This window comes from Pseudophryne corroboree, chromosome 3 (assembly GCF_028390025.1).
Source record: "Pseudophryne corroboree isolate aPseCor3 chromosome 3, aPseCor3.hap2, whole genome shotgun sequence".
In the NCBI taxonomy this organism is placed as follows: Eukaryota; Metazoa; Chordata; class Amphibia; order Anura; family Myobatrachidae; genus Pseudophryne; species Pseudophryne corroboree.
In genome coordinates, this window is record NC_086446.1 from 487,985,070 (window position 1) to 488,010,334 (window position 25,265).

A 25,265-nucleotide genomic window follows, 5' to 3' on the forward strand; every position below is an offset into this window, starting at 1 on the left:
GCACGTTTGTAACTTACGTTTTTTTTACTACAAATCGCAAATGTAATAGGTTGTGAATTTTAAGGTTAAAAGGGAATTCGCATGCTATTATTATCGATTTTTAGTAAAGGAAACGTGATATTTAGTAATAAAAACATACGGTTTTTGGGTCATGTTTTTATTACTCAGTCAGAAGCATGCACAGATCAGTGAGATCCGTGCATGCTTCTGTCTGTAAAAGTAAAGAAAGTAAAAAAAAAAAAAAAGTAATACGACGTACAGGCCCCCCCAAAAGCATAACCAGCCGCAGGCTCTTTGAGCTGGTCCTGGTTGCAAAAATACAGGGAAAAAATTGACTGGAGTTACCTGGTATTTAAACAACCAGCATCGGACTCTTGGACCGGTCCTGGTTCCAAAAATACGGGGGACAACAGAAGTAGCCCCCCCCCATATTTTGTTAAACCAGCACCGGGCTCCACTAAGGAGGTGATGCCGCAGCCGGGGGACATTTTTATATAGGTTATTGAGGCCTAGTGCCCACTGCAGCTCAGGCCATTGGCCTGCCTAACCAGTGTTTGTTTATGAGTTACTGTAAATTTTAATATATTAAATTGAGGAAATTTATGAAAAGATGCACAGGAAATAACTGCTGTAACCCATGTAACCAAAATTAATGTGCGTTCAGTAGTACAACTTGTGCTAGACCAGTGGTTCTCAAACTCGGTCCTCAGGACCCCACACAGTTCACATTTTCCACATTACCTAGCAGGAGCACAGGTGTACTCATTACTCACTGATACATTTTAACAGATCCACAGGTGGATCTAATTATTTCCCAATTCTGTGAGGAGACCTGGAAAACATAACCTTTTTGGGGTCCTGAGGACAGCGTTTGAGAACCTGTGTGCTAGACTAATGCCTGACTGGTTTCAGACTTGGCGACAAGGGACACAAAAAACATGGGCAGCAGCGCCACCGCCTACTGTATAGATATGTGTATATGTGTATGTAGGGATATTTAGGGGAGGTTGGGGGTCAAGTGTGGGCAACAAGTGTGGGCAACTGTGGTTGGGGGGGGGGGGGGCGGGGGGGAAGAGCTATCATTGTACTGGCCCCAAGGTTTCTTTTGCCAGCCCCAACTGGTTTCTATGGCTTACAGCAAGTCGTTATTATAAGTACATTAATATATGCAGATTTCTGTTTTTAGATTAGATTGTATTACACGGAGGAATAATTCTGGTAAGGGCAGAAATACTACAATCTGCTGACATCTTACATCTCTCTGATCAGGATGCAGGTTTCTCCATCCTGTGACCCAGAAATCATTACATCTCTGGTACGGCAACATATCCACACTGCTAAACTCTCCACCAAGACTGACCAGGAAATTATATTTACCCTTCCCTTCGAGAACATGGATGTCTTTCCTGGTAATACACTCATATAAGAATATACTCATATTTAAAAAACAAAAGGAAAAAAATAACAACACTTATAGTCATCTGAAAACAGTAATAAAGCACTGCATAGGGAAATGTGTATCAATGATTAATACTAAATGTCATGATGTTTTCATTCAGTACAGACACACAGGTGTTAGGGTCTCCTGCCCTGTGCTGCCACGTCATCATGGCAACCGGGAGACAAGTGCTAGCGGAGTAACCTGAGCTCAGCTGATACTCCGGTTCGCGTCTTTTGCTGTGCAGTGGTTACAGGCAGGGGATCCGGTGCTGGTTTTTGTGCTCACAGTCTGTGAGGTCTGAGGGGGGCGTGGACAGCACCTGCTTTATAAGGCCTCTTCTCAGGTTAAGCAGATGCTGCTGAATCTTTGTTGGTTAGTCAGTTCCTGAAAGTTAGCCAGTACTGTGTAGCTTTGTATTTGTTGTTGCTTACTGCAAATAGGCCTGGGAATTTGGTACAACACTCTGCCAATCCAGACCTAGCAGTAAGACTGGAGTCAGTCGTTTAGCCTGCTGAGGTTCTTTTGCTATTCTGTGAACCCAGCAGGTTTGTGGCTGTACTTTCAGACCTGCCTGCTTAATCCTCTCTCACTGTGCAGGGCGTCCATGTGTCAGTTTAGTGGCAGTAAGCTGAACCTGGGCCCTGCGAGTGAGAATAAGGATTGTGGAGACTCTCCTTGTGTCTATTATTCCATCTCTGACCAAGGAGTTTACTGCCACACCCGTTGGTAACCCTTTAGGGTTTTGCTGTTGCCCTTAGCAACAGCATTTCGGGTTCTCTACGTATTAAAACACAACATCTTGCTTTTTCCATCTGAGCATTTCTAATACTAGGGAGACACCCAGTTTCTTAGCCTCTGGGCTTCTCTGTTCACTCTGTGTTGGTTTTGTTACCCTATCACCTTCTGTGTACGTTATGTCATATTTCCCAGTCTGTCTGTGAGTTTATTTGTTTTGCATCCCTCTCTGTTCAGACACCAGTACATTCCTGCAGGCACTGGTGTGCATAACAGTTCAAACACCAGTACATTCCTGCAGGCACTGGTGTGCATAACATATTCAGCAGCCCAATACTCCTGTTGAAATTTTGTGGGAATATGGAGCATACCCCTCAAAATACGTTGCAACAGGTGGTCGATCAGGTGCAGGTCCTGACTCGTCAATTTAATGATTTGTCCATTAAAATGCACACCTCCCAGGCCGCTGGCGGAGCTCCCGCAGCAGCAGCACCTTCAGGGGTTAAGGAGCCGAAAGTAAATCTTCCGGATCGTTTTTCTGGAGATCCCTCGCAGTTCTTTTGTTTCAAGGAGAGCTGCAAGTTATATTTCCAGCTTAGGCCTCAGTCTTCTGGGTCAGAGATTCAGCGGGTGGGCATAGTGATTTCCTTGCTGCAAGGAGACCCACAGGTCTGGGCATATGGGTTGCAGCCTGACTGTCCGTGGCTTAAAAGTGTGATGCTTTTTTACGGCACTGGGCATGTTGTATGATGACCCTGACAAGACGGCCTCAGCCGAGGCTCAGATTTCGATCCTTAAGCAAGGGCGAGGGCCAGTTGAGGTTTACTGTACGGAGTTTCGGAGGTTGGCCCATGATACCCAGTGGAATGACCCACCCCTGAGACACCAGTACCGAAGAGGTCTTTCTAACCAGATAAAAGACCAACTGGTACAATATCCCTTGCCTGATAGCTTGGATCAGCTCATGCAGTTATCCATCCGGGTGGATAGACGGCTGAGAGAGCGTAGGCTTGAAAGGGAGACCGAGGTTTCCTTCTTTCCCAAGGGAACCTCAGACTCTGAGGAATTTTCCGAGGAGCCTATGCAGATTGGGGCTACCCGCCTCTCCTCGCGTGAGAAGACGCGGAGGAGACAGCAGGGGTTGTGTTTGTACTGTGGGAATAAGGGTCATGTGGTAGTATCATGCCCAGAAAAGCCGGAAAACTTCAGGGCCTGAGGGTGATGGGAAATATCCTGTCAGGCCAGAAGTCAGAATTTCCCAAGAAGACTTTTATCATTCCGGTGACCTTGAAGATCCTCGGTCAAACTGTCAAGACTGAGGCCTTTGTGGACAGTGGGGCCGACGGGGTTTTTATGGACCGCCAATTCGCCCTGAAACACTCTGTTTCCTTAGTACCCTTGGCGTCGGAAATTGAGATTTGTGGGTTAAACGGGGAACCATTATCCCAGGGTAAAATTACCTCTTGCACTAGCCAGATTTCTTTGTTTATTGGAGCCACACACTCTGAAAAATTGTCCTTTTATGTGACTGTCTGTACTTTTGCCCCATTGGTGCTGGGGTTACCCTGGTTAAGGGCCCACAATCCTCAATTTGACTGGGTCTCTGGGAAGATTCTCAGTTGGGGTACTGATTGTTTCAGGAGTTGCTTGAGCCTTCCAGTCAGGCTCTCGCAGCTAAGTTTGCCAGGATTGCCAGGGTGTTATGCAGATTTTGCGGACGTGTTCTCCAAAAAAGTTGCAGAGGTACTACCTCCCCATCGCCCCTATGACTGTGCCATTGATTTGTTGCCGAATGCTAAGCTTCCCAAGAGCAGGTTGTACTCCCTGTCACGTCCTGAGACTCAGGCTATGGCAGAGTACATTCAGGAGAACTTGGCTAAAGGATTTATCAGATCTTCACAGTCTCCAGTTGGGTCGGGGTTCTTCTTCGTGGGTAAAAAGGACGGTTCATTGCGACCCTGCATCGACTTCAGGGAATTGAACCGTATCACGATTAAAAACTCATACCCACTGCCTCTCATTTCGGTCTTGTTTGACCAGCTTCGTACTGCCACCATTTTTTCTAAGATTGACCTGCGCGGTGCGTACAATCTAATCCGAATAAGAGAGGGGGATGAATGGAAGACTGCCTTTAATACCCACTCAGGGCATTATGAATATTTGGTGATGCCTTTTGGGCTCTGTAATGCCCCGGCAGTCTTCCAGGATTTCATGAACGATGTGCTCAGGGAATATTTGGATAGATTCTTAGTTGTATACTTAGATGACATCCTAATCTTCTCCCATTCCCTGGAGGAACATCGGAAGCATGTACACTTAGTCCTCCAGAAACTCAGAGACCACCGGCTTGGGGCGAAGCTGGAGAAGTGCAAATTTGAAGTTCAGCAAATCGCATTTCTAGGATATATTATCTCCCCAGAAGGTTTCCAAATGGAGGGTTCCAAGGTACAGGCAGTGCTGGATTGGGTGCAGCCCACTAGTTTGAAGGCGCTTCAGCGTTTCCTGGGCTTTGCAAATTTTTATAGACGATTTATCGCTGGATTTTCGTCTATAGTGGCGCCCTTGGTGGCACTCACTAAGAAAGGGGCGGATGTTGCTCACTGGTCTCGTGAGGCCAAAGCGGCTTTTGCCCGTCTCAAAAGGGCATTTGTCTCGGCCAAGGTGCTGCGACACCCAGATCCAGAGCGTCCTTTTGTGGTGGAGGTGGATGCCTCTGAGATGGGTGTTGGGGCAGTGCTCTCTCAGATGGGAGTGTCTGATAATCGCCTTCATCCCTGTGCTTACTTTTCCCGTAAATTTTCGCCTGCCGAGATGAATTATGACGTGGGTAACCGGGAATTGTTGGCTATTAAGGATGCACTCGAGGAGTGGAGACACTGGCTTGAGGGGGCTAAGTTTGTGGTCTCAATTCTCACCTGTTATGCACACCAGTGCCTGCAGGAAAGTACTGGTGTCAGAACTGTTATGCACTCCAGTGTCTGCAGGAATGTACTGGTGTTTGAACTGTTATGCAAAACAAATGGACTCACAGACAAACTGGGGAATATGACATAACGTACACAGAAGGTGATAGGGTAACAAAATACACACAAAGTGAACAGAGAAGCCCAGAGGCTAAGGAACTGGGTATCTCCCTTGTATTAGAACTGCTCAGATGTAAAAAGCAAGATGTTGTGTTTTAATACGTAGAGAACCTGAAATGCTGTTGCTAAGGGCAACAGCAAAACCCTAAAGGGTTACCAACGGGTGTGGCAGTAAACTCCTTGGTCAGAGATGGAATGATAGACACAAGGAGAGTCTCCACAATCCTATTTCTCACTTGCAGTGCACAGGTTTTAGCTTACTGCCACTAAACTGACCCCTGACACCTAGCACAGTGAGACAGGATTAGACAGGCAAGTCTTAGAATACAGCCGCAAACTTGCTAGGTTCACAGAGTAGTAACAGAACCCCAGCAAGCTAAACGACTGACTCCAGTCTTACTGCTAGGTCTGGATTGGCAGAGTGTAATACCAAATCCCCAGGCCTATTTGCAGTAAGCAACAAACAAATACAAAGCTACACAGTACTGGCTAACTTTCATGAACTGACTAACCAACAAATATTCAGCAGCATCTGCTTACCCTGAAAAGAGGCCTTATAAAGCAGGTGCTGTCCACGCCCCACTCAGACCTCACAGACTGTGAGCACAAAAACCAGCACCGGATCCCCTGCCGTGCACAGAGCCTATAACCACTGCACAGCAAAAGACCCGAACCGGAGTATCAGCTGCGCTCAGGTTACTCCACTAGCACTTGTCTCCCGGTTGCCATGACGACGTGGCAGCACAGGGCAGGAGACCCTAACAGTACCTCCCCTCTGACGAGGGGTCAAAGAACCCCTACCACCGGGTTTATCGGGGAACTGCGAGAAGAAAGAGCGTATCAGTCTGGGGGCATGAAGATCACAACTGCGCACCCACGACCGCTCCTCCGGGCCATACCCCTTCCAGTGCACCAAAAATGACAGCCGACCCCGAACCACCTTGGAGTCAAGAATCCTTTCAACAACAAACTCCCTCTGGCCACGTATCAGAAGAGGGGAAGGTCTTCCACTGGAAGAAGGATTACTAATCGCCCGTTTTAAAAGGGAACAATGAAATGTTTTATTGATACCCAAAAAACGGGGCAGATCTAACTGAAATGCCACCGGATTGATAACCCTGGTGATCTTATAAGGGCCGATGAACCGGGGCCCTAACTTATGAGATGGCTGTCTCAACTTCAAATTCTTGGTAGACAACCAGACGAAGTCTCCTAATTTGAAGCTGCAGGGTCTTTTCCGCTTATCAAAAACCCTTTTGGTCACTAATGACACAGACACAAGGGCTTTCTTCACTTTCCGCCAAATACCTCTAAGGACCGAAACCACAGAGGAACCACCAGGCGTGGAGTCCAGGGGGTCAAAAGAATTGGCCTTAGGATGATGCCCATACACACAAAGGAAGGGAGAGATCCCTGTAGCAGAGTGAGCCGCGTTGTTATAGGCAAACTCCGCCATGGACAGATGAGCAACCCAGTCAGTCTGACACTTGGAGACATAACACCTGAGGAACTGCTCCAAGGACTGGTTCACCCTTTCAGTCTGCCCATTAGACTGCGGATGGTAGCCTGACGACAAGCTGACAGAAATCTGGAGATCGGAACAAAATGCCCTCCAGAATTTGGCCACAAACTGGGACCCGCGGTCAGAGACCACATCAAGTGGCAACCCGTGGAGACGCACAACATGCAGCATAAATAATTCAGACAGGCGTCTGGCTGATGGCAGCCCAACCAGTGGAACGAAGTGCGCCATCTTCGAAAACCTGTCAATGACAACCCAGATGACTGTCATCCCCGAGGATTTGGGCAAGTCCACCACAAAATCCATTGAAATGTGGGTCCATGGCTTAGATGGGATAGAGAGTGGATGTAATGGGCCAACAGGAACCCCTCTAGGAGTCTTATTTCGGGCACAGATGTCACATGCCCGAACCCACTGATCCACATCCTTAGCCACCGAGGGCCACCACACCGCCCTAGATAGCAACTCCCGAGTTCTGGCAATACCCGGGTGACCTGCCGACTTCTTGGCATGGAATTCCAGGAACACTCGCTGTCTTAACCTAGAAGGCACAAACAAAAGACCTACCGGAAGGTCTGGAGGAGCCTGCTCCTGTGCTCTAAGGACTAATGATAAGAGGTCCTGGGTAATGCCCACTTTAATACATGATGGGGAAACAATGGGCAACGGCTCCTCGGTGGTCTCCTGGATTGGAGCAAAACTCCGCGAGAGCGCATCAGCCTTGATGTTTTTTGACCCAGGGCGATATGTTATCAAAAAATTAAAGCGAGCAAAAAACAAAGCCCATCGTGCCTGCCTGGCATTGAGACGCTTCGCTGACTCTAAATATGCCAGATTCTTATGGTCAGTGAGAATTGAGACCACAAACTTAGCCCCCTCAAGCCAGTGTCTCCACTCCTCCAGTGCATACTTAATAGCCAACAATTCCCGGTTACCCACGTCATAATTCATCTCGGCAGGCGAAAATTTACAGGAAAAGTAAGCACAGGGATGAAGGCGATTATCAGACACTCCCATCTGAGAAAGCACTGCCCCAATACCCATCTCAGAGGCATCCACCTCCACCACAAAAGGACGCTCTGGATCTGGGTGTCGCAGCACCTTGGCCGAAACAAATGCCCTTTTGAGACGGGCAAAAGCCGCTTTAGCCTCACAAGACCAGTGAGCAACATCCGCCCCTTTCTTAGAGAATGCCACCAAGGGCGCCACTATAGACGAAAATCCAGCGATAAATCGTCTATAAAAATTCGCAAAGCCCAGGAAACGCTGAAGCGCCTTCAAACTAGTGGGCTGCACCCAATCCAGGACTGCCTGTACCTTGGAACCCTCCATTTGGAAACCTTCTGGGGAGATAATATATCCTAGAAATGCGATTTGCTGAACTTCAAATTCGCACTTCTCCAGCTTCGCCCCAAGCCGGTGGTCTCTGAGTTTCTGGAGGACTAAGCGTACATGCTTCCGATGTTCCTCCAGGGAATGGGAGAAGATTAGGATGTCATCTAAGTATACAACTAAGAATCTATCCAAATATTCCCTGAGCACATCATTCATGAAATCCTGGAAGACTGCCGGGGCATTACAGAGCCCAAAAGGCATCACCAAATATTCATAATGCCCTGAGTGGGTATTAAAGGCAGTCTTCCATTCATCCCCCTCTCTTATTCGGATTAGATTGTACGCACCGCGTAGGTCAATCTTAGAAAAAATGGTGGCAGTACGAAGCTGGTCAAACAAGACCGAAATGAGAGGCAGTGGGTATGAGTTTTTAATCGTGATACGGTTCAATTCCCTGAAGTCGATGCAGGGTCGCAACGAACCGTCCTTTTTACCCACGAAGAAGAACCCCGACCCAACTGGAGACTGTGAAGATCTGATAAATCCCTTAGCCAAGTTCTCCTGAATGTACTCTGCCATAGCCTGAGTCTCAGGACGTGACAGGGAGTACAACCTGCTCTTGGGAAGCATAGCATTTGGCAACAAATCAATGGCACAGTCATAGGGGCGATGGGGAGGTAGTACCTCTGCAACTTTTTTGGAGAACACGTCCGCAAAATCTGCATAACACCCTGGCAATCCTGGCAAACTTAGCTGCGAGAGCCTGACTGGAAGGCTCAAGCAACTCCTGAAACAATCAGTACCCCAACTAAGAATCTCCCCAGAGACCCAGTCAAATTGAGGATTGTGGGCCCTTAACCAGGGTAACCCCAACACCAATGGGGCAAAAGTACAGACAGTCACATAAAAGGACAATTTTTCAGAGTGTGTGGCTCCAATAAACAAAGAAATCTGGCTAGTGCAAGAGGTAATTTTACCTTGGGATAATGGTTCCCCGTTTAACCCACAAATCTCAATTTCCGATGCCAAGGGTACTAAGGGAACAGAGTGTTTCAGGGCGAATTGGCGGTCCATAAAAACCCCGTCGGCCCCACTGTCCACAAAGGCCTCAGTCTTGACAGTTTGACCGAGGATCTTCAAGGTCACCGGAATGATAAAAGTCTTCTTGGGAAATTCTGACTTCTGGCCTTACAGGATATTTCCCATCACCCTCAGGCCCTGAAGTTTTCCGGCTTTTCTGGGCATGATACTACCACATGACCTTTATTCCCACAGTACAAACACAACCCCTGCTGTCTCCTCCGCGTCTTGTCACGCGAGGAGAGGCGGGTAGCCCCAATCTGCATAGGCTCCTCAGAAAATTCCTCAGAGTCTGAGGTTCCCTTGGGAAGGAAGGAAATCTCAGTCTCCCTTTCAAGCCTACGCTCTCTCAGCCGTCTATCCACCCGGATGGATAACTGCATGAGCTGATCCAAGCTATCAGGCAAGGGATATTGTACCAGTTGGTCCTTTATCTGGTTAGAAAGACCTCTTCGGTACTGGTGTCTCAGGGCTGGGTCATTCCACTGGGTATCATGGGCCAACCTCCGAAACTCCGTACAGTAAACCTCAACTGGCCTTCGCCCTTGCTTAAGGATCGAAATCTGAGCCTCGGCTGAGGCCGTCTTGTCAGGGTCATCATACAACATGCCCAGTGCCGTAAAAAAAGCATCAACACTTTTAAGCCACGGACAGTCAGGCTGCAACCCATATGCCCAGACCTGTGGGTCTCCTTGTAGCAAGGAAATCACTATGCCCACCCGCTGAATCTCCGACCCAGAAGACTGAGGCCTAAGCTGGAAGTATAGCTTGCAGCTCTCCTTGAAACAAAAGAACTGCGAGCGATCTCCAGAAAAACGATCCGGGAGATTTACTTTCGGTTCCTTAACCCCTGCAGGTGCTGCTGCTGCGGGAGATCCGCCAGCAGCCTGGGAGGTGTGCATTTTAATGGACAAATCATTAAATTGTCGAGTCAGGACCTGCACCTGATCGACCACCTGTTGCAACGTATTTTGAGGGGTATGCTCCATATTCCCACAAAATTTCAACAGGAGTATTAGGCTGCTGAATATGTTATGCACACCAGTGCCTGCAGGAAAGTACTGGTGTCAGAACTGTTATGCACTCCAGTGTCTGCAGGAATGTACTGGTGTTTGAACTGTTATGCAAAACAAATGGACTCACAGACAAACTGGGGAATATGACATAACGTACACAGAAGGTGATAGGGTAACAAAATACACACAAAGTGAACAGAGAAGCCCAGAGGCTAAGGAACTGGGTATCTCCCTTGTATTAGAACTGCTCAGATGTAAAAAGCAAGATGTTGTGTTTTAATACGTAGAGAACCTGAAATGCTGTTGCTAAGGGCAACAGCAAAACCCTAAAGGGTTACCAACGGGTGTGGCAGTAAACTCCTTGGTCAGAGATGGAATGATAGACACAAGGAGAGTCTCCACAATCCTATTTCTCACTTGCAGTGCACAGGTTTTAGCTTACTGCCACTAAACTGACCCCTGACACCTAGCACAGTGAGACAGGATTAGACAGGCAAGTCTTAGAATACAGCCGCAAACTTGCTAGGTTCACAGAGTAGTAACAGAACCCCAGCAAGCTAAACGACTGACTCCAGTCTTACTGCAAGGTCTGGATTGGCAGAGTGTAATACCAAATCCCCAGGCCTATTTGCAGTAAGCAACAAACAAATACAAAGCTACACAGTACTGGCTAACTTTCATGAACTGACTAACCAACAAAGATTCAGCAGCATCTGCTTACCCTGAAAAGAGGCCTTATAAAGCAGGTGCTGTCCACGCCCCACTCAGACCTCACAGACTGTGAGCACAAAAACCAGCACCGGATCCCCTGCCGTGCACAGAGCCTATAACCACTGCACAGCAAAAGACCCGAACCGGAGTATCAGCTGCGCTCAGGTTACTCCACTAGCACTTGTCTCCCGGTTGCCATGACGACGTGGCAGCACAGGGCAGGAGACCCTAACATCATTGACCCTAAGAATCTGGCATATTTAGAGTCAGCGAAGCGTCTCAATGCCAGGCAGGCACGATGGGCTTTGTTTTTTGATCGCTTTAATTTTTTGATAACATATCGCCTTGGGTCAAAAAACATCAAGGCTGATGCGCTCTCGCGGAGTTTTGCTCCAATCCAGGAGACCACCGAGGAGCCGTTGCCCATCATGTATTAAAGTGGGCATTACCCAGGACCTCTTGTCATTAGTTCTTAGAGCACAGGAGCAGGCTCCTCCAGACCTTCTGGTAGGTCTTTTGTTTGTGCCTCCAATTGGAATTCCATGCCAAGAAGTCGCCAGGTCACCCGGGTATTGCCAGAACTCGGGAGTTGCTATCTAGGGCGGTGTGGTGGCCCTCGGTGGCTAAGGATGTGGATCAGTGGGTTCGGGCATGTGACATCTGTGCCCGAAATAAGACTCCTAGAGGGGTTCCTGTTGGCCCATTACATCCACTCTCTATTCCATCTAAGCCATGGACCCACATTTCAATGGATTTTGTTGTGGACTTGCCCAAATCCTCGGGGATGACAGCCATCTGGGTTGTCGTTGACAGGTTTTCGAAGATAGCGCACTTCGTTCCAGTGGTTGGGCTGCCATCGGCCAGACGCCTGTCTGAATTATTTATGCTGCATGTTGTGCGTCTCCACGGGTTGCCACTTGATGTGGTCTCTGACCGCGGATCCCAGTTTGTGGCCAAATTCTGGAGGGCATTTTGTTCCGATCTCCAGATTTCTGTCAGCTTGTCGTCAGGCTACCATCCGCAGTCTAATGGGCAGACTGAAAGGGTGAACCAGTCCTTGGAGCAGTTCCTCAGGTGTTATGTCTCCAAGTGTCAGACTGACTGGGTGGCTCATCTGTCAATGGCGGAGTTTGCCTATAACAACGCGGCTCACTCTGCTACAGGGATCTCTCCCTTCCTTTGTGTGTATGGGCATCATCCTAAGGCAAATTCTTTTGACCCCTTGGACTCCACGCCTGGTGGTTCCTCTGTGGTTTCGGTCCTTAGAGCTATTTGGAGGAAAGTGAAGAAAGCCCTTGTGTCTGTGTCATTAGTGACCAAAAGGGTTTTTGATAAGCGGAAAAGACCCTGCAGCTTCAAATTAGGGGACTTCGTCTGGTTGTCTACCAAGAATTTGAAGTTGAGACAGCCATCTCATAAGTTAGGCCCCCGGTTCATCGGCCCTTATAAGATCACCAGGGTTATCAATCCGGTGGCATTTCAGTTAGATCTGCCCCGTTCTTTGGGTATCAATAAAACATTTCATTGTTCCCTTTTAAAACGGGCGATTAGTAATCCTTCTTCCAGAGGAAGACCTTCCCCTCTTCTGATACGTGGCCAGAGGGAGTTTGTTGTTGAAAGGATTCTTGACTCCAAGATGGTTCGGGGTCGGCTGTAATTTTTGGTGCACTGGAAGGGGTATGGCCCGGAGGAGCGGTCGTGGGTGCGCAGTTGTGATCTTCATGCCCCCAGACTGATACGCTCTTTCTTCTCGCAGTTCCCCGATAAACCCGGTGGTAGGGGTTCTTTGACCCCTCGTCAGAGGGGGGTACTGTTAGGGTCTCCTGCCCTGTGCTGCCACGTCGTCGGGAGACAAGTGCTAGCGGAGTAACCTGAGCGCAGCTGATACTCCGGTTCGGGTCTTTTGCTGTGCAGTGGTTACAGGCAGGGGATCCGGTGCTGGTTTTTGTGCTCACAGTCTGTGAGGTCTGAGGGGGGCGTGGACAGCACCTGCTTTATAAGGCCTCTTCTCAGGTTAAACAGATGCTGCTGAATCTTTGTTGGTTAGTCAGTTCCTGAAAGTTAGCCAGTACTGTGTAGCTTTGTATTTGTTGTTGCTTACTGCAAATAGGCCTGGGAATTTGGTACTACACTCTGCCAATCCAGACCTAGCAGTAAGACTGGAATCAGTCGTTTAGCCTGCTGAGGTTCTTTTGCTATTCTGTGAACCGAGCAGGTTTGTGGCTGTACTTTCAGACCTGCCTGCTTAATCCTCTCTCACTGTGCAGGGCGTCCATGTGTCAGTTTAGTGGCAGTAAGCTGAACCTGGGCCCTGCAAGTGAGAATAAGGATTGTGGAGACTCTCCTTGTGTCTATTATTCCATCTCTGACCAAGGAGTTTACTGCCACACCCGTTGGTAACCCTTTAGGGTTTTGCTGTTGCCCTTAGCAACAGCATTTCGGGTTCTCTACGTATTAAAACACAACATCTTGCTTTTTCCATCTGAGCATTTCTAATACTAGGGAGACACCCAGTTTCTTAGCCTCTGGGCTTCTCTGTTCACTCTGTGTTGGTTTTGTTACCCTATCACCTTCTGTGTACGTTATGTCATATTTCCCAGTCTGTCTGTGAGTTCATTTGTTTTGCATCCCTCTCTGTTCAGACACCAGTACATTCCTGCAGGCACTGGTGTGCATAACAGTTCAAACACCAGTACATTCCTGCAGGCACTGGTGTGCATAACAACAGGTTGTCATTCAGTCCTTTAAAACCACTCATTTGGAACTAGTTACTTTCTGCCTATTAGTTTTGATATTACTTGGTGAACCACTTACCTGGCACAGTCGCATGGGCTTAAGCTTCCCATGTGACCGTACTGTCCTGCTATGTCCACCATTTGTTATGGAGGATCTCCTCCACCAGCTCCAGACTCCCGGAAGGGATATCTTGGTCTGTGACTGTAACCGTCAACATCACTCCTGAAATCGTGCCCTGGAATGATGCAGCAGCAGGACTGACCATCACCCCCCCCCCCCCCCCCCCGAACCACACTCCACTGTGCTCTGCATTAGGGGAGGGGCAATAGAAAGGGGGAGGAGTACTATTTTGCTAATATGGGGATGGACGAGAAAATTACGTTGTATTGACCTTTGGGGACGTTTATTATATACACTTGTATAGTGACATATCAGTGGGGTACTAATACAGTGGGGGCCTATGAACACCTATGGATGGGGGCAGATGTGCTAATGGGCATTAAGCACCCCTAGAGTGGTGGGGTATATTGCCACTAGAGACATATTGCTGCTGGGGTATCTATAGACACTGGTGAACCGGGAAGAAATTTTACAATGGGAGTCTTGGAACATGTTGGAGTGCGGGACAACCCTAGGCAATTTTTTTATTGCATTTTTTTAGTTAAATATATTTTTTTACAAATATTTTAAATTGGCCAATTAAGGGGTTTATAAGGGATATTCAGCTGCCATTGTGATAATTATCCAGAGGGTAAGAATTCCCAGTGTGTTCCAGTATAAGTTTCCTGTATCACTGACATGACAAATAAATTAATAAATGTTTTTCTTATTTTTAAATTAAGCATTTTTTGGGGGCTGGCCAATAACACCATTTATATCAAATGGACCTACGCTGAGAAAATATATTTAATCAATTAGTTATTTTTATCAGTCATCTCCTTCTTTAATGCCATTAAGAGTGAGTTAACAGAACAGTAATGCCACAATAATGAATAGATAAGCCTTTTTCAGCTAGAGCAGTTCATTCTGAACACCAGTAGGGTGACTTCTTACAAATATAGGGTAAAACAGCAAATCCTGATCACCGTCCCTATCATTATCATACTACTTGTCACATGACTCATTTAAAAAGATATTACATGCTTTGCAAAACTGTCCATGAAATATCTCTTAAACATGTGCAGATCTGTTTACCCATCTGGACGGACATGTGGGACAGAACATTGTAAGTTACGGAGTGTCTATGACAACGCTGAATGACGTTTTCCTGAAGCTGGAAGGAGAAGCAGAGATTGAAAGAGGAGGTAGGATATACATCAATGTCTGGAAAGGATGACTGTGGGCCGGGGTGTCACAAGTCGCCATCATATTGGGAAGGAAGTGGGGGGGGGGGGGGGGTTAATAAGTAAAGAAATAAGGGATATGATCAAAAGTGATAGCACATTAGTCAATGTACTTTTAACCTCACTTGTCAAATGTTATTTTTTACACTTTATTTTCAAATGTTATATAGTGTTTTTTTAGTCCAGGGAAAGGGGTGTAGTATGGTATGCCGGCACCGGGATGCCGACCGCCGGCATACCGACAGCTGGGTGAGCGCAAATGAGTCCCTTGCGGGATCGCTGCGCTCGCCACGCTGCGGGCATGGTGGCACGCTACGCACATCACGCTATTTATTCTCCCTCCAGGGGGGTCGTGGACCCCCAAGATGGAGAAAAGTTGTCGGTATGCCGGGTGTCAGGATTCCAGCGCCGGGATCCCAAAAGCCGGCAAACTGAATACCACCCCAGGGAAAAATATTAAGAAGCATAAAAAATTAGTGGCAGGGAGTCAAATTTTATATTGTTTACTGGTGTCTTCTATGCAAGAATATTTTGTTAATCTGTTTAAAAAAAAATGAAATGGGATAAAAAAATGAAGGTCTTCCTTTCCTAATGTTATCATAGCGTTATTTATTAAATAGCTAAGAGCTTTATTTTTATCAAAATGAGTGTTTTCACCAGAAGTATTTTCCCTCTACATTAAAGGATACAACTACAGTCCTGCTATAATCCTCCCACAATCCTCCTTCGGCTTTTGCTTTCTCAGGATGAAAAACGCTTTAACTTGTGACTAAACCATAAACCATAATATATATATATATATATATATGAAACAATTACTTATTTTCATTTAGAACAGACAGTTTAACTAGATTCTTATGAACTGCATTTCGATCATGTTGAAAAGGTTCATTTATCTGTCAGTGTGTGACCACTGTATTTATAGATTTTTGCTATGGTTTCTGGTGCAGATTATGCTGTTTTCAATCAGGAGATGACCAGTGAGGAGGACAGGGAATTTCTGAACTCAGAGATGGAGGAGTCCATCCAGCTGATGTCGGATTCTGGTACCGCCACTGTCAGTGGGATGGCACTGTGGAGACAGCAGGTGTTGGCTGTTGCCAGAATTCGCTTCCTGAAATTAAGACATGACATGAAAGGTTTCCGAGCATTGTGAGTGGTTTTGATCTGATCTATAGCAATACCCCAATATATTGTATATGTTAAATATAATTCCTGCTCATAGGTTATATTATATTTAAATATATTTTAAATATGTTTTATACTGTTATAGGACAACTATATTAAGCTACAAAATCTTGACATTCATGTAGGGCAATGTAGCTTTTATCAGGCTCTGTACCTGTGGGGTTGACTTCTAGTTGACTTGACCCCTCTTTAAATCCACCATATGGTGAACGGCTAATAATCTGTGTTTTTAGAATCTTTACTGTGAGATACCAAGGGGTAGACATACTACAGCAGCACGGATCATGCCGTTATAGTTCTTCCTTCTTCGTCTCTTTACCAAGGCGATGCAGGAAGCAGTGCTGACGAGATGTACTCCGGCAATCCCTGTCACAGCCCACAGTGCATCAGCCTAGTGCTGATGTGCTGTGTCTCACTGGGCATGCTCAAGATCTAGCAACCTTTGTGAGATCTCCCATGCCGCCCGGGGGTTGAGATTTGCTGCAAGGGAAGAAAGGGGGTTTGGGTCCAAGATGGGGTGAGAGAATGGAGGGGGAGCTGAGGAGAAAGAGGGGAGCCTGATCCAGAATAACTAGCCATACACTGTAGGACCCCTAGCTAGGTGCATGGGTGAAAGGAGGCCCAGGAGGCAGGCAGAGAAGTGTTGTGGGGAGGAAAAAAGTTGAGTAGCCAGAAAGGGGATTTTCTCCGTCCAGAGACTATAGACACACTGTCCGTGGTAATCCTAGGCGGTGACCCAGTACATTGACTGATGCCTCTCAAACATTTTTGGCACCCCCTGAGCTTCCCCATTCTGCCACTTATTCTGACACCTATACATCTCCCCCTCAGAACAATACTGCAGTATCTGGCATTTTCTACTTTGTAAGGGGGAAGAGGGGGGGGGGGGGGGGGCTGCATAAGGTCATTTTAAATATAATAAAAGGTGCTACCATCCTGAAACTTGCAGAAAAAATAACATGCAGGTGCAACCTCTAAGCACTAAAAGGCCCTACACACTTAAAGATTATCTGTCCAATCTGCCTGATTGGAAAGAAAATCTGGCAATGGCTGGGAGCAAATGACAATCAACAATTTGCTATCAAAATCAAGTAAATGGACAAAAACAGTTCAGATAAATTGGTTTAATGAAACAAACTTAACCAATTTGTCTTAAAGTCCATTTTTGTCTGTTTTCCAATGTTTGAGAGCAAATAGTCAATTGCCATTTGCTCCCAGACATTGCCAGATTTTCTTTTCAATCAGGCAGATTGGACAGATAATCTTTTAGTGTGTAGGGCCCTTTAGAATACTGCACTGCTTTGTCCTATAGGGATGATCTATGACCCCACATACATCAAGGAGTTAGCTGACGGGATGATTACCTAAATAAACAAAAACCAACAACAGAAGACAATACAAAGTGAAATATTGCATATCCCATAAATAAAATCAACCTCCGTCATTATAGGCAATTTAATGGTCCATCAGTGTAGATCATAGGTTCTCAAACTCGGTCCTCAGGACCCCACACAGTGCATGTTTTGCAGGTAACCAGCAGGTGCACAGGTGTATTCATTACTCACTGACCCATTTTAAAAGATCCACAGGTGGAGCTAATTATTTCACTTGTGATTCTGTGAGGAGACCTGCAAAACATGCACTGTGTGGGGTCCTGAGGACCGAGTTTGAGAACCTGTGGTGTAGATGCTTTGTATGACTACTGCACACTAGTCATTGTGAGTCATACAGTATATGTGGAGTGAAAGCATGGCTATTACCATAAATGGACCCCCTCCCCCAACAACATTTTTGTGTTTTGCTTTTTGACTCATTTACCTTTTGTAACTATAGAAAATAAGGGGACACTGTCTCAATTGTAATTTGCTACATTTTCTGTCTTCAAGACTACACTGTATTATGTTTGCATCTGGTCTTTATACAAAGGTATAAAGCTCTGCAGTCCCCCTCTATAAAACAGAACAGAGGTGCTTGTTTACAATGCATGCACCACATAAATCCACCGAGCAATCATTCGATCCAAGAGATTTGTTTGTCTTGAGGGAGGGTGACAACCGAAATGTCAGGTGGAAGAGATAATGGGGGTCATTCCGAGTTGTTTGCTCGTTACTTTTCTTTTGCAATGGAGCGATTAGTCGCTAATGCGCATGCGCAATGTCCGCAGTGCGACTGCGCCAAGTAAATTTGCTATGCAGTTAGGTATTTTACTCACGGCGTTACGAGGTTTTTTCTTCGTTCTGATGATCGTAATGTGATTGACAGGAAGTGGGTGTTTCTGGGCGAAAACTGGCCGTTTTATGAGAGTGTGTGAAAAAACGCTACAGTTTCTGGGAAAAACGCGGGAGTGGCTGGAGAAACGGAGGAGTGTCTGAGCGAACGCTGGGTGTGTTTGTGACGTCAAACCAGGAACGACAAGCACTGAACTGATCGCAGATGCCGAGTAAGTCTGGAGCTACTCAGAAACTGCTAAGAAGTGTCTGTTCGCAATTTTGCTAATCTTTCGTTCGCAATTTTGAGAAGCTAAGATTCACTCCCAGTAGGCGGCAGCTTAGCGTGTGCAAAGCTGCTAAAAGCAGCTTGCGAGCGAACAACTCGGAATGAATACTGGAATACTGTCCACACTAGGCCTCCATTAACAAACTAATTTTCCCTGCTTTTGTAAACATTTTTAGGAGGCTAGCTACCACCACTCTCGTCTGACCTCCTCCATGCCTTCATCTTGCTGTCTGGGCCTCCGCCTTGTCCTTACTCCTCAGATCCGGTCCCAGACATTTATCTGCTTTACTTCTTCTAAATGACAACAAGTACTGTATATTGCTTGCCCCTTTTAGCACTGGTTGTATACTGTATATAACATTTTAGTGAAAGATATATTGTCTATTTCAGATTGCTCCTGCTCTTCCTGTTCATTATCCCAATGATAATTCTCTTTGCAATATCACATAATATTAAGACAATCAATTTATGGGAACTGAAGCCAGACCATTATTTTCTGAGATCAGGAGATAAAGCACACAAATACTACTCCAGGCTTTTGATCAACAACAACACAGGTAAACCGTCTACTGTACATCACATTATTGCACAGCATGCAGACAGAACCAGACTAGGTCCCCGGAATATTGTTGGGATCTGTTGCCAGACTGTGTATTCAGGACAATGTTGAGAGGCACCTGGCTATCAGCACGCGTTCCTGCTCATAAAATCGGCATCGCAGACATCATAATCAGTCAGCAGTTCCGATGGTAAGTGTGGGTGCTGGGAGCCTCTAAACATTGCCCTGGAATACAGTGTGTGGCAGCAGCTCCCACCAATACCCTGGTGAGCCAGTCCGATTCTACATGCAGTCTTTTACACCTGCCTGCTTCTCCCTTCCTGCATATGTCATTTTCTTCATGCACAGATCAATTGGCTTTCTGTGATTTGTGCACATTAGTACATGAATCCTATTGACCCTTTCCTGTAAATTAAATTTGAGCAGCATATTGTAAAGAAAAAATAGTAATTTGAAAAAATAAATGAAAACCTGTTGAAATTGCGAATTTGCATTTCGGAGAAGGGGATCGGTAGTTTGTACTCGTCACATGAGGTGCGGCAGCGCATCACACCTTGTTGTCTGTCATGCCTGGGGCATGCTGCACTGCTTCCATTAACCACTGATCTGCCATGCAAAGCAGTAGGTCAGAGAAAAGTGACCTCCCATCCTTTCCCCACAATGGACCACTGCGGTCCATAGGTGGGTATGTCCTGCAAATATCAAGGCAGTTGGGAGTTATGCATTTGTCTTGGACTTTAAGGGTCATAAATGAAGTGCAAAAAACAAAACTGCAGCACTGTGATCTTCATAACTACCAGGGTATATTTTTTTACACAACTGCACCTGATTATATGAGTAACTACATGGATTTGCAGGTCAAGATGGTGAAGTCTGTGGGGTGCAAATGTTTGTGAGGATGGATTTTTTGCTAAGGCAGATGTGCACCGTATTTTGCATAAACATTTTATTTTCTGGTAGTGGTACAGCAGTTTTTAAATACAAAAAAGGGAGGAGTGGTTATATTTATAGGGACTTTCCCTGCATTCCAGGAGGGTGGCTACCCTATTTCTACCAACAAACTTGACTTCCTACCACCTCTTAAATGGATGGATGTTGAGGTGGTGTTTTTTTCTTTCCACAATACAAGTTTGAAGGTGGAACTACAATCCCACAGAGCTAGACGTGGTGGGCCTGATTCTCAGTGGCATGCTGGTCCAAATGCTGCACATGCCGTTTAGCGAACGTACGTATCTCAGGCAAATCGGACGGATCTGAGACGTTTTTCTCCATCCGTAAAATGGGAATTTCTGGTTGTCAGCTAGGCAGTACCTGGGAGTAGGCATGGAAGTGAACCATCTCGGGGTCATGTAACCAGAGTAATAACATATTGTGAGTTGTGCGTATGCCTAGAGGGCACCTAGTTGTGTTGTATCTTTAGCACATAGCAGGCATCTGTTCTGATGATAATGATAATTATGGCTGCTCTTGGCAGAAAAAGTAGGTTGGTGTACTCATCAGGATGTGTGTACAGTGCCTTAGCATTCTGGGCATGATTCAGAAGAGGACACTATTGCAGTAGCTACTGTATCTTTGCCACAGCCACTCCTGTGTTGTGGCTGATGATCATCCTACTGCCTGCGGAGCTAGCCAGGGGCAGATTTCTCCCAGCAAAAATCCACCACTGCATTTCTGCCTTGCTACATAAATCATCTGCTCCTTATGGACTGACATTCACTAACTACCTGAGCTGGGGTCTCGATCGTGCACCTCTCCACTCCTTCCTCACCCGTAAGCACATGATAACGCTGGGTCCTCTCAGCACGGCAAGCACACACATTAGCACAAAGCAGGAGACAGGCCAACCCTGTGAAGAGGAGTATGGCATGTAGTGGCTTCCTATTGGAAACTATTACTGCTCATCATACACAGGGCTGGAAACTCCTCCCACCTTGGACTGCCAGGACACAGAGTGATTAACAGTAACAGCTTCCAATAGGAAGCCATTCTGTGCTAAATCGCTAGACCTATAGTGCTTCTATGGGCTGCTGTCTGTGCATCTCATTTCACTGCAGTAAGCTGTTCAAAACTTCAGTGAGTCACTCAGTGTGATGCAGCTGAAGGTAAGCTGTGCACCAAAGAGGGGCTTGAACAATTATCTTTTAATTATAGGGCTTTTTTTCTGTAAAAGGTGATTAGTGTTTGGATCTTTAGGTGCATAATTTCGTGTGCTTTGATAAATATTACAATGATTGAAAGTGCATCTTTTTCTCTGTATCTGTGTTTGTGTGCATATAGATTAGGGGTGTGCGCCGGGCCAAATCTTGGGTTCTGGTTTTTGGTTTTGGATCTGTATCTCCTTCGTATTTTGGATCTGGATTGGTTTTTCCAAAACCGCCCTTGCAGGTTTTGGTTTTGGATCTGTATTTTTAGAGAAAAATCATAAAAACAGCTAAAATAACAGAATTTGAGGTGGTTTTATTCCTACAGTATTATTAGCCTCAATAACATTAATTTCCACTCATTTCCAGTCAGTTTTGTCGAAGTCGAAAAATATTGCAGTACACACATCACGTACAAACTACACACGGATGGCCTCCGTGCGCGTACTTGTTCTGCCGTACGTGCGCATATTCGCAATTTGCGTATGGTCGCTCCTGTGGTCCTGCGCATTAGCGCGTGGTATGAGTATTTACGGTAGTGTTTGTAGTCGCATGGAAAAGCCATAAAAACACATTAGATATTTAATCCAAATAGTGCACAATGGCCCTCATTCCGAGTTGATCGCTCGCAAGGCGAATGTAGCAGAGTTACACACGCTAAGCCTACGCCTACTGGGAGTGTATCTTAGCTTCTTAAAAGTGCGACCGATGTATTCGCAATATTGCGATTACAAACCTCGTAGCAGTTTTAGAGTAGCTTCAGACTTACTCTGCCTGTGCGATCAGTTCAGTGCTTGTCGTTCCTGGTTGACGTCACAAACACACCCAGCGTTCGCCCAGGCACTCCCACCGTTTCTCCGGCCACTCCTGCGTTTTTTCCGGAAACGGTAGCGTTTTCAGCCACACGCCCCTAAAACGCCGTGTTTCCGCCCAGTAACACCCATTTCCTGTCAATCACATTACGATCGCCGGAGCGATGAAAAAGCCGTGAGTAAAAATACTTTCTTTATAGTAAAGTTACTTGGCGCAGTCGCAGTGCGAACTTTGCGCATGCGTACTAAGCGGATTTTCACTGCGATGCGATGAAAAAGAACGAGCGAACAACTCGGAATGAGGGCCAATGTACACATAGTCTCCCTGCACCACACCAGCAAGTTACAACAGTTTAAATGGTATCAGAACAAAGGGATTCACCTTTACAGGATAGGAGGGGAAAGAACAAGGTTATAAGGTGGTGCTTGGTATCCAGCTGTAGGGTATTTTAAGGGCAATATTCCCGTGTTGGTTCGCAGAAGATCGCAGGAGCAGAATATAAATATAAACTGTGTTTACTGTACATTTGGTATGTGGCAGGAACCCAGAGGAGACCACCTACAAGTGCACCTGGAACAGACATCGCCCACCTATTGAAACCAACCTATGACCTCTCCTGTACTGTAAATGACCATCCCTGTGTCCAATGGACAAAGAGATTACAGTATACATTGTGTTAGGTTTTGGAAGATTGTATAAAAGAACCAGCTGCATGCCTGGTCACACACAGACTCTTAAGGTCATCTACCCTGATGACTGAGGATCAGACTGGGAAGCGCAGGAGAAACTAAACAAGTATGTACCATTGACTGTAGCCATTATTCTATTCTATTCTATTGTTTATATTGTTACCCCATGCAAGTAAAGAACCGTTGGTGGGTTAGACCCCAACCTAGTTTTCGTGTTCCATTTCCTTGCTAAGGTTTAAAGTGTATTTACAGCCACTCGGGCTGCTGCATTGTGCTAACAGCGTATAGGCCTGTGTACGCAACTGTGTAGTCCCTACGCCCTTTCGGTGTACATACGCAGAGTGCGTACACTGTGCGACCTTGTGTACGTAAGGTTTGTGATTAATATAAAGGTGAAAGGTTAATTACTGCGGCCGCAGCGGCTCAATTTTAAAGTGTATCAAGTGTGTTTAAGGTATATGCTTTTTAGTCCTGTAAGTAAACCAGCGTTTACAGTTTTTTCTACCTCACAGCTCACATCCAGTTTAGGCCAAAAGGTTGCAACATAGTAGCTGGATGACTGAGCTAAAAGACAGCAGTGGGTGGCCCGAACATGTGGCAGTTTAATAAACTATATGACTCCATAGAAAGTAACCAAGAAAACTTTCATTAATCAATAAATAATAACTAGATTAGAGTCCCATAGGAGTTGAGCTATGTATTTAGTGGAAGGCAGGTAAAGGAAGGAAGGACTGATTATAGTAAATTTAATATTTTTATTATTCCGAAGCAAATTTATGAGGGAAGGGGTCTAGAGATGTGCGTGACTGCTTGGGTTTTGCCACCAGACTCCGATTCCAAATAAAAAACAAAATGTCATCATCCATGCGTCGGATCTTGCACGTCTTGTCCTTTGTCCAGGATGTCTGCAATAAAGTGGAAAGGAATATACTTAATGAATACAAAAATTAGTTGTGTATACTGGTCAAACACATACATATGTTTACATGGTACATACTGTGCTAAAGCTGGCTGAGGCAACTAAACTTTACACCCTACAATAGCGAACATTCTCCATTTAAAAATTCTTGAAATTCCTGTAAAAGAAAGAAAAGATTAGCTCAGACAGAATTTTACAGCAGTTAAGTACTACTTGGCCCAACTAATCACTCAAAAACAAATTACAAACCTTTTTTTTGTCGTGAGCCTGGAAAATTATGGGACATTTTTTCCATTCTGCAAAGAGACACAGTGGCAGTGATCCAGATCATTCAGCAAAAACTTTTGACATCTGATCCAGAGTGAAGGAACTGCCTACAATTATTACATATCTACTGTGACTGCATATGATACGGTCACCATTCAAAAAATGGTTGCTGATTATTTTAGTCATAGCATTCCAAATAGGCATGTCAGACAGTCTGTTCCAATACTGGCAGAAAAAAAAAGCAAATTTGAAGTCTCCTACAAAAACTGGCTTTGCTTTACTTAAGTTGTCCACCCTCCATTGTGTACTCAAAAAGAGTTTTCAATGCATCCGGGAACCTGGATGTACAGTTTACTAGGATACAGCACAAAATACAATATATTTTTTTAAATATTATTAATAAAAATACTTTTCATTTTTTTTAAACACTGGGGCAGAGCCTAGATGGATGGATGGACAGAACAAAGAACAGCCCTTGTCACTGTACAGCACAAAATATTTTTTTATTTTTTTTAATAGTGGGCTGAAGTCCCTGGATCAATGGATGGACAGCACACCCCTAGATTGGTGGAGCAGCAGCAGCCTTTGGATGTATGTACTTGGAGGACGGACACAATACAAAATATTAAAAAAATTAATGTATTTAATAAAACAACGCATTAGACAAGGCTCAAGATTTCAGTTCACAAAAAGATGAATTAGGCAAAGAAGGAAAAAAGGACAATATTTTAGATGCTGTAATTATTATTGAAATCTTTGAAATGCGGAAGGTTCGCTATTCATGTGTGGAGAGTACTTACATTAATTAAATTTAAATTTAGTTAATTTATAATTATTAATAATATTAATTTGAATGAATCACAATGTTGTGATAAGAAAAATTATGAAAATAGGACAATAAGTTATAACGTAAGAATATGAGCTACAGACTCAGCACCCTGAAATGGACGGTGCGTGCCTGGATGTATACTGGGAGGATACAGCACAAAATATTTTTTTTTTTAAAGTCTTTTATTTTGGGTGGACTGACCGAACACCCCTAGCAGGGCCGAAACTAGGATTTTCGGTACCCGGGGCAAGGCAGAAATTTTGCGCCCCCCTTCCCCCACCACCGCACCCACACATACAAAAAAATAATAATAATTAAAAAAAACAATAAATTATATATATATATATATATATTGTATATTA

At 45.4% G+C, this 25,265-nt stretch overlaps 1 protein-coding gene across 2 annotated transcripts in view; it reads left to right on the plus strand.

The window, feature by feature from the left end:
- LOC135056124 (ABC-type organic anion transporter ABCA8-like) overlaps positions 1-25,265 on the plus strand; it is a 380,977-nt gene that overhangs the window by 230,288 nt on the left and 125,424 nt on the right. For both annotated transcript variants that reach the window (XM_063960911.1, XM_063960912.1), the window contains exons 17-20: positions 1,270-1,409; positions 14,844-14,963; positions 15,953-16,154; positions 19,077-19,243. In XM_063960911.1, coding sequence (XP_063816981.1) covers positions 1,270-1,409; positions 14,844-14,963; positions 15,953-16,154; positions 19,077-19,243 — 629 coding nt within the window. The remainder of the gene's footprint in view (positions 1-1,269; positions 1,410-14,843; positions 14,964-15,952; positions 16,155-19,076; positions 19,244-25,265) is intronic.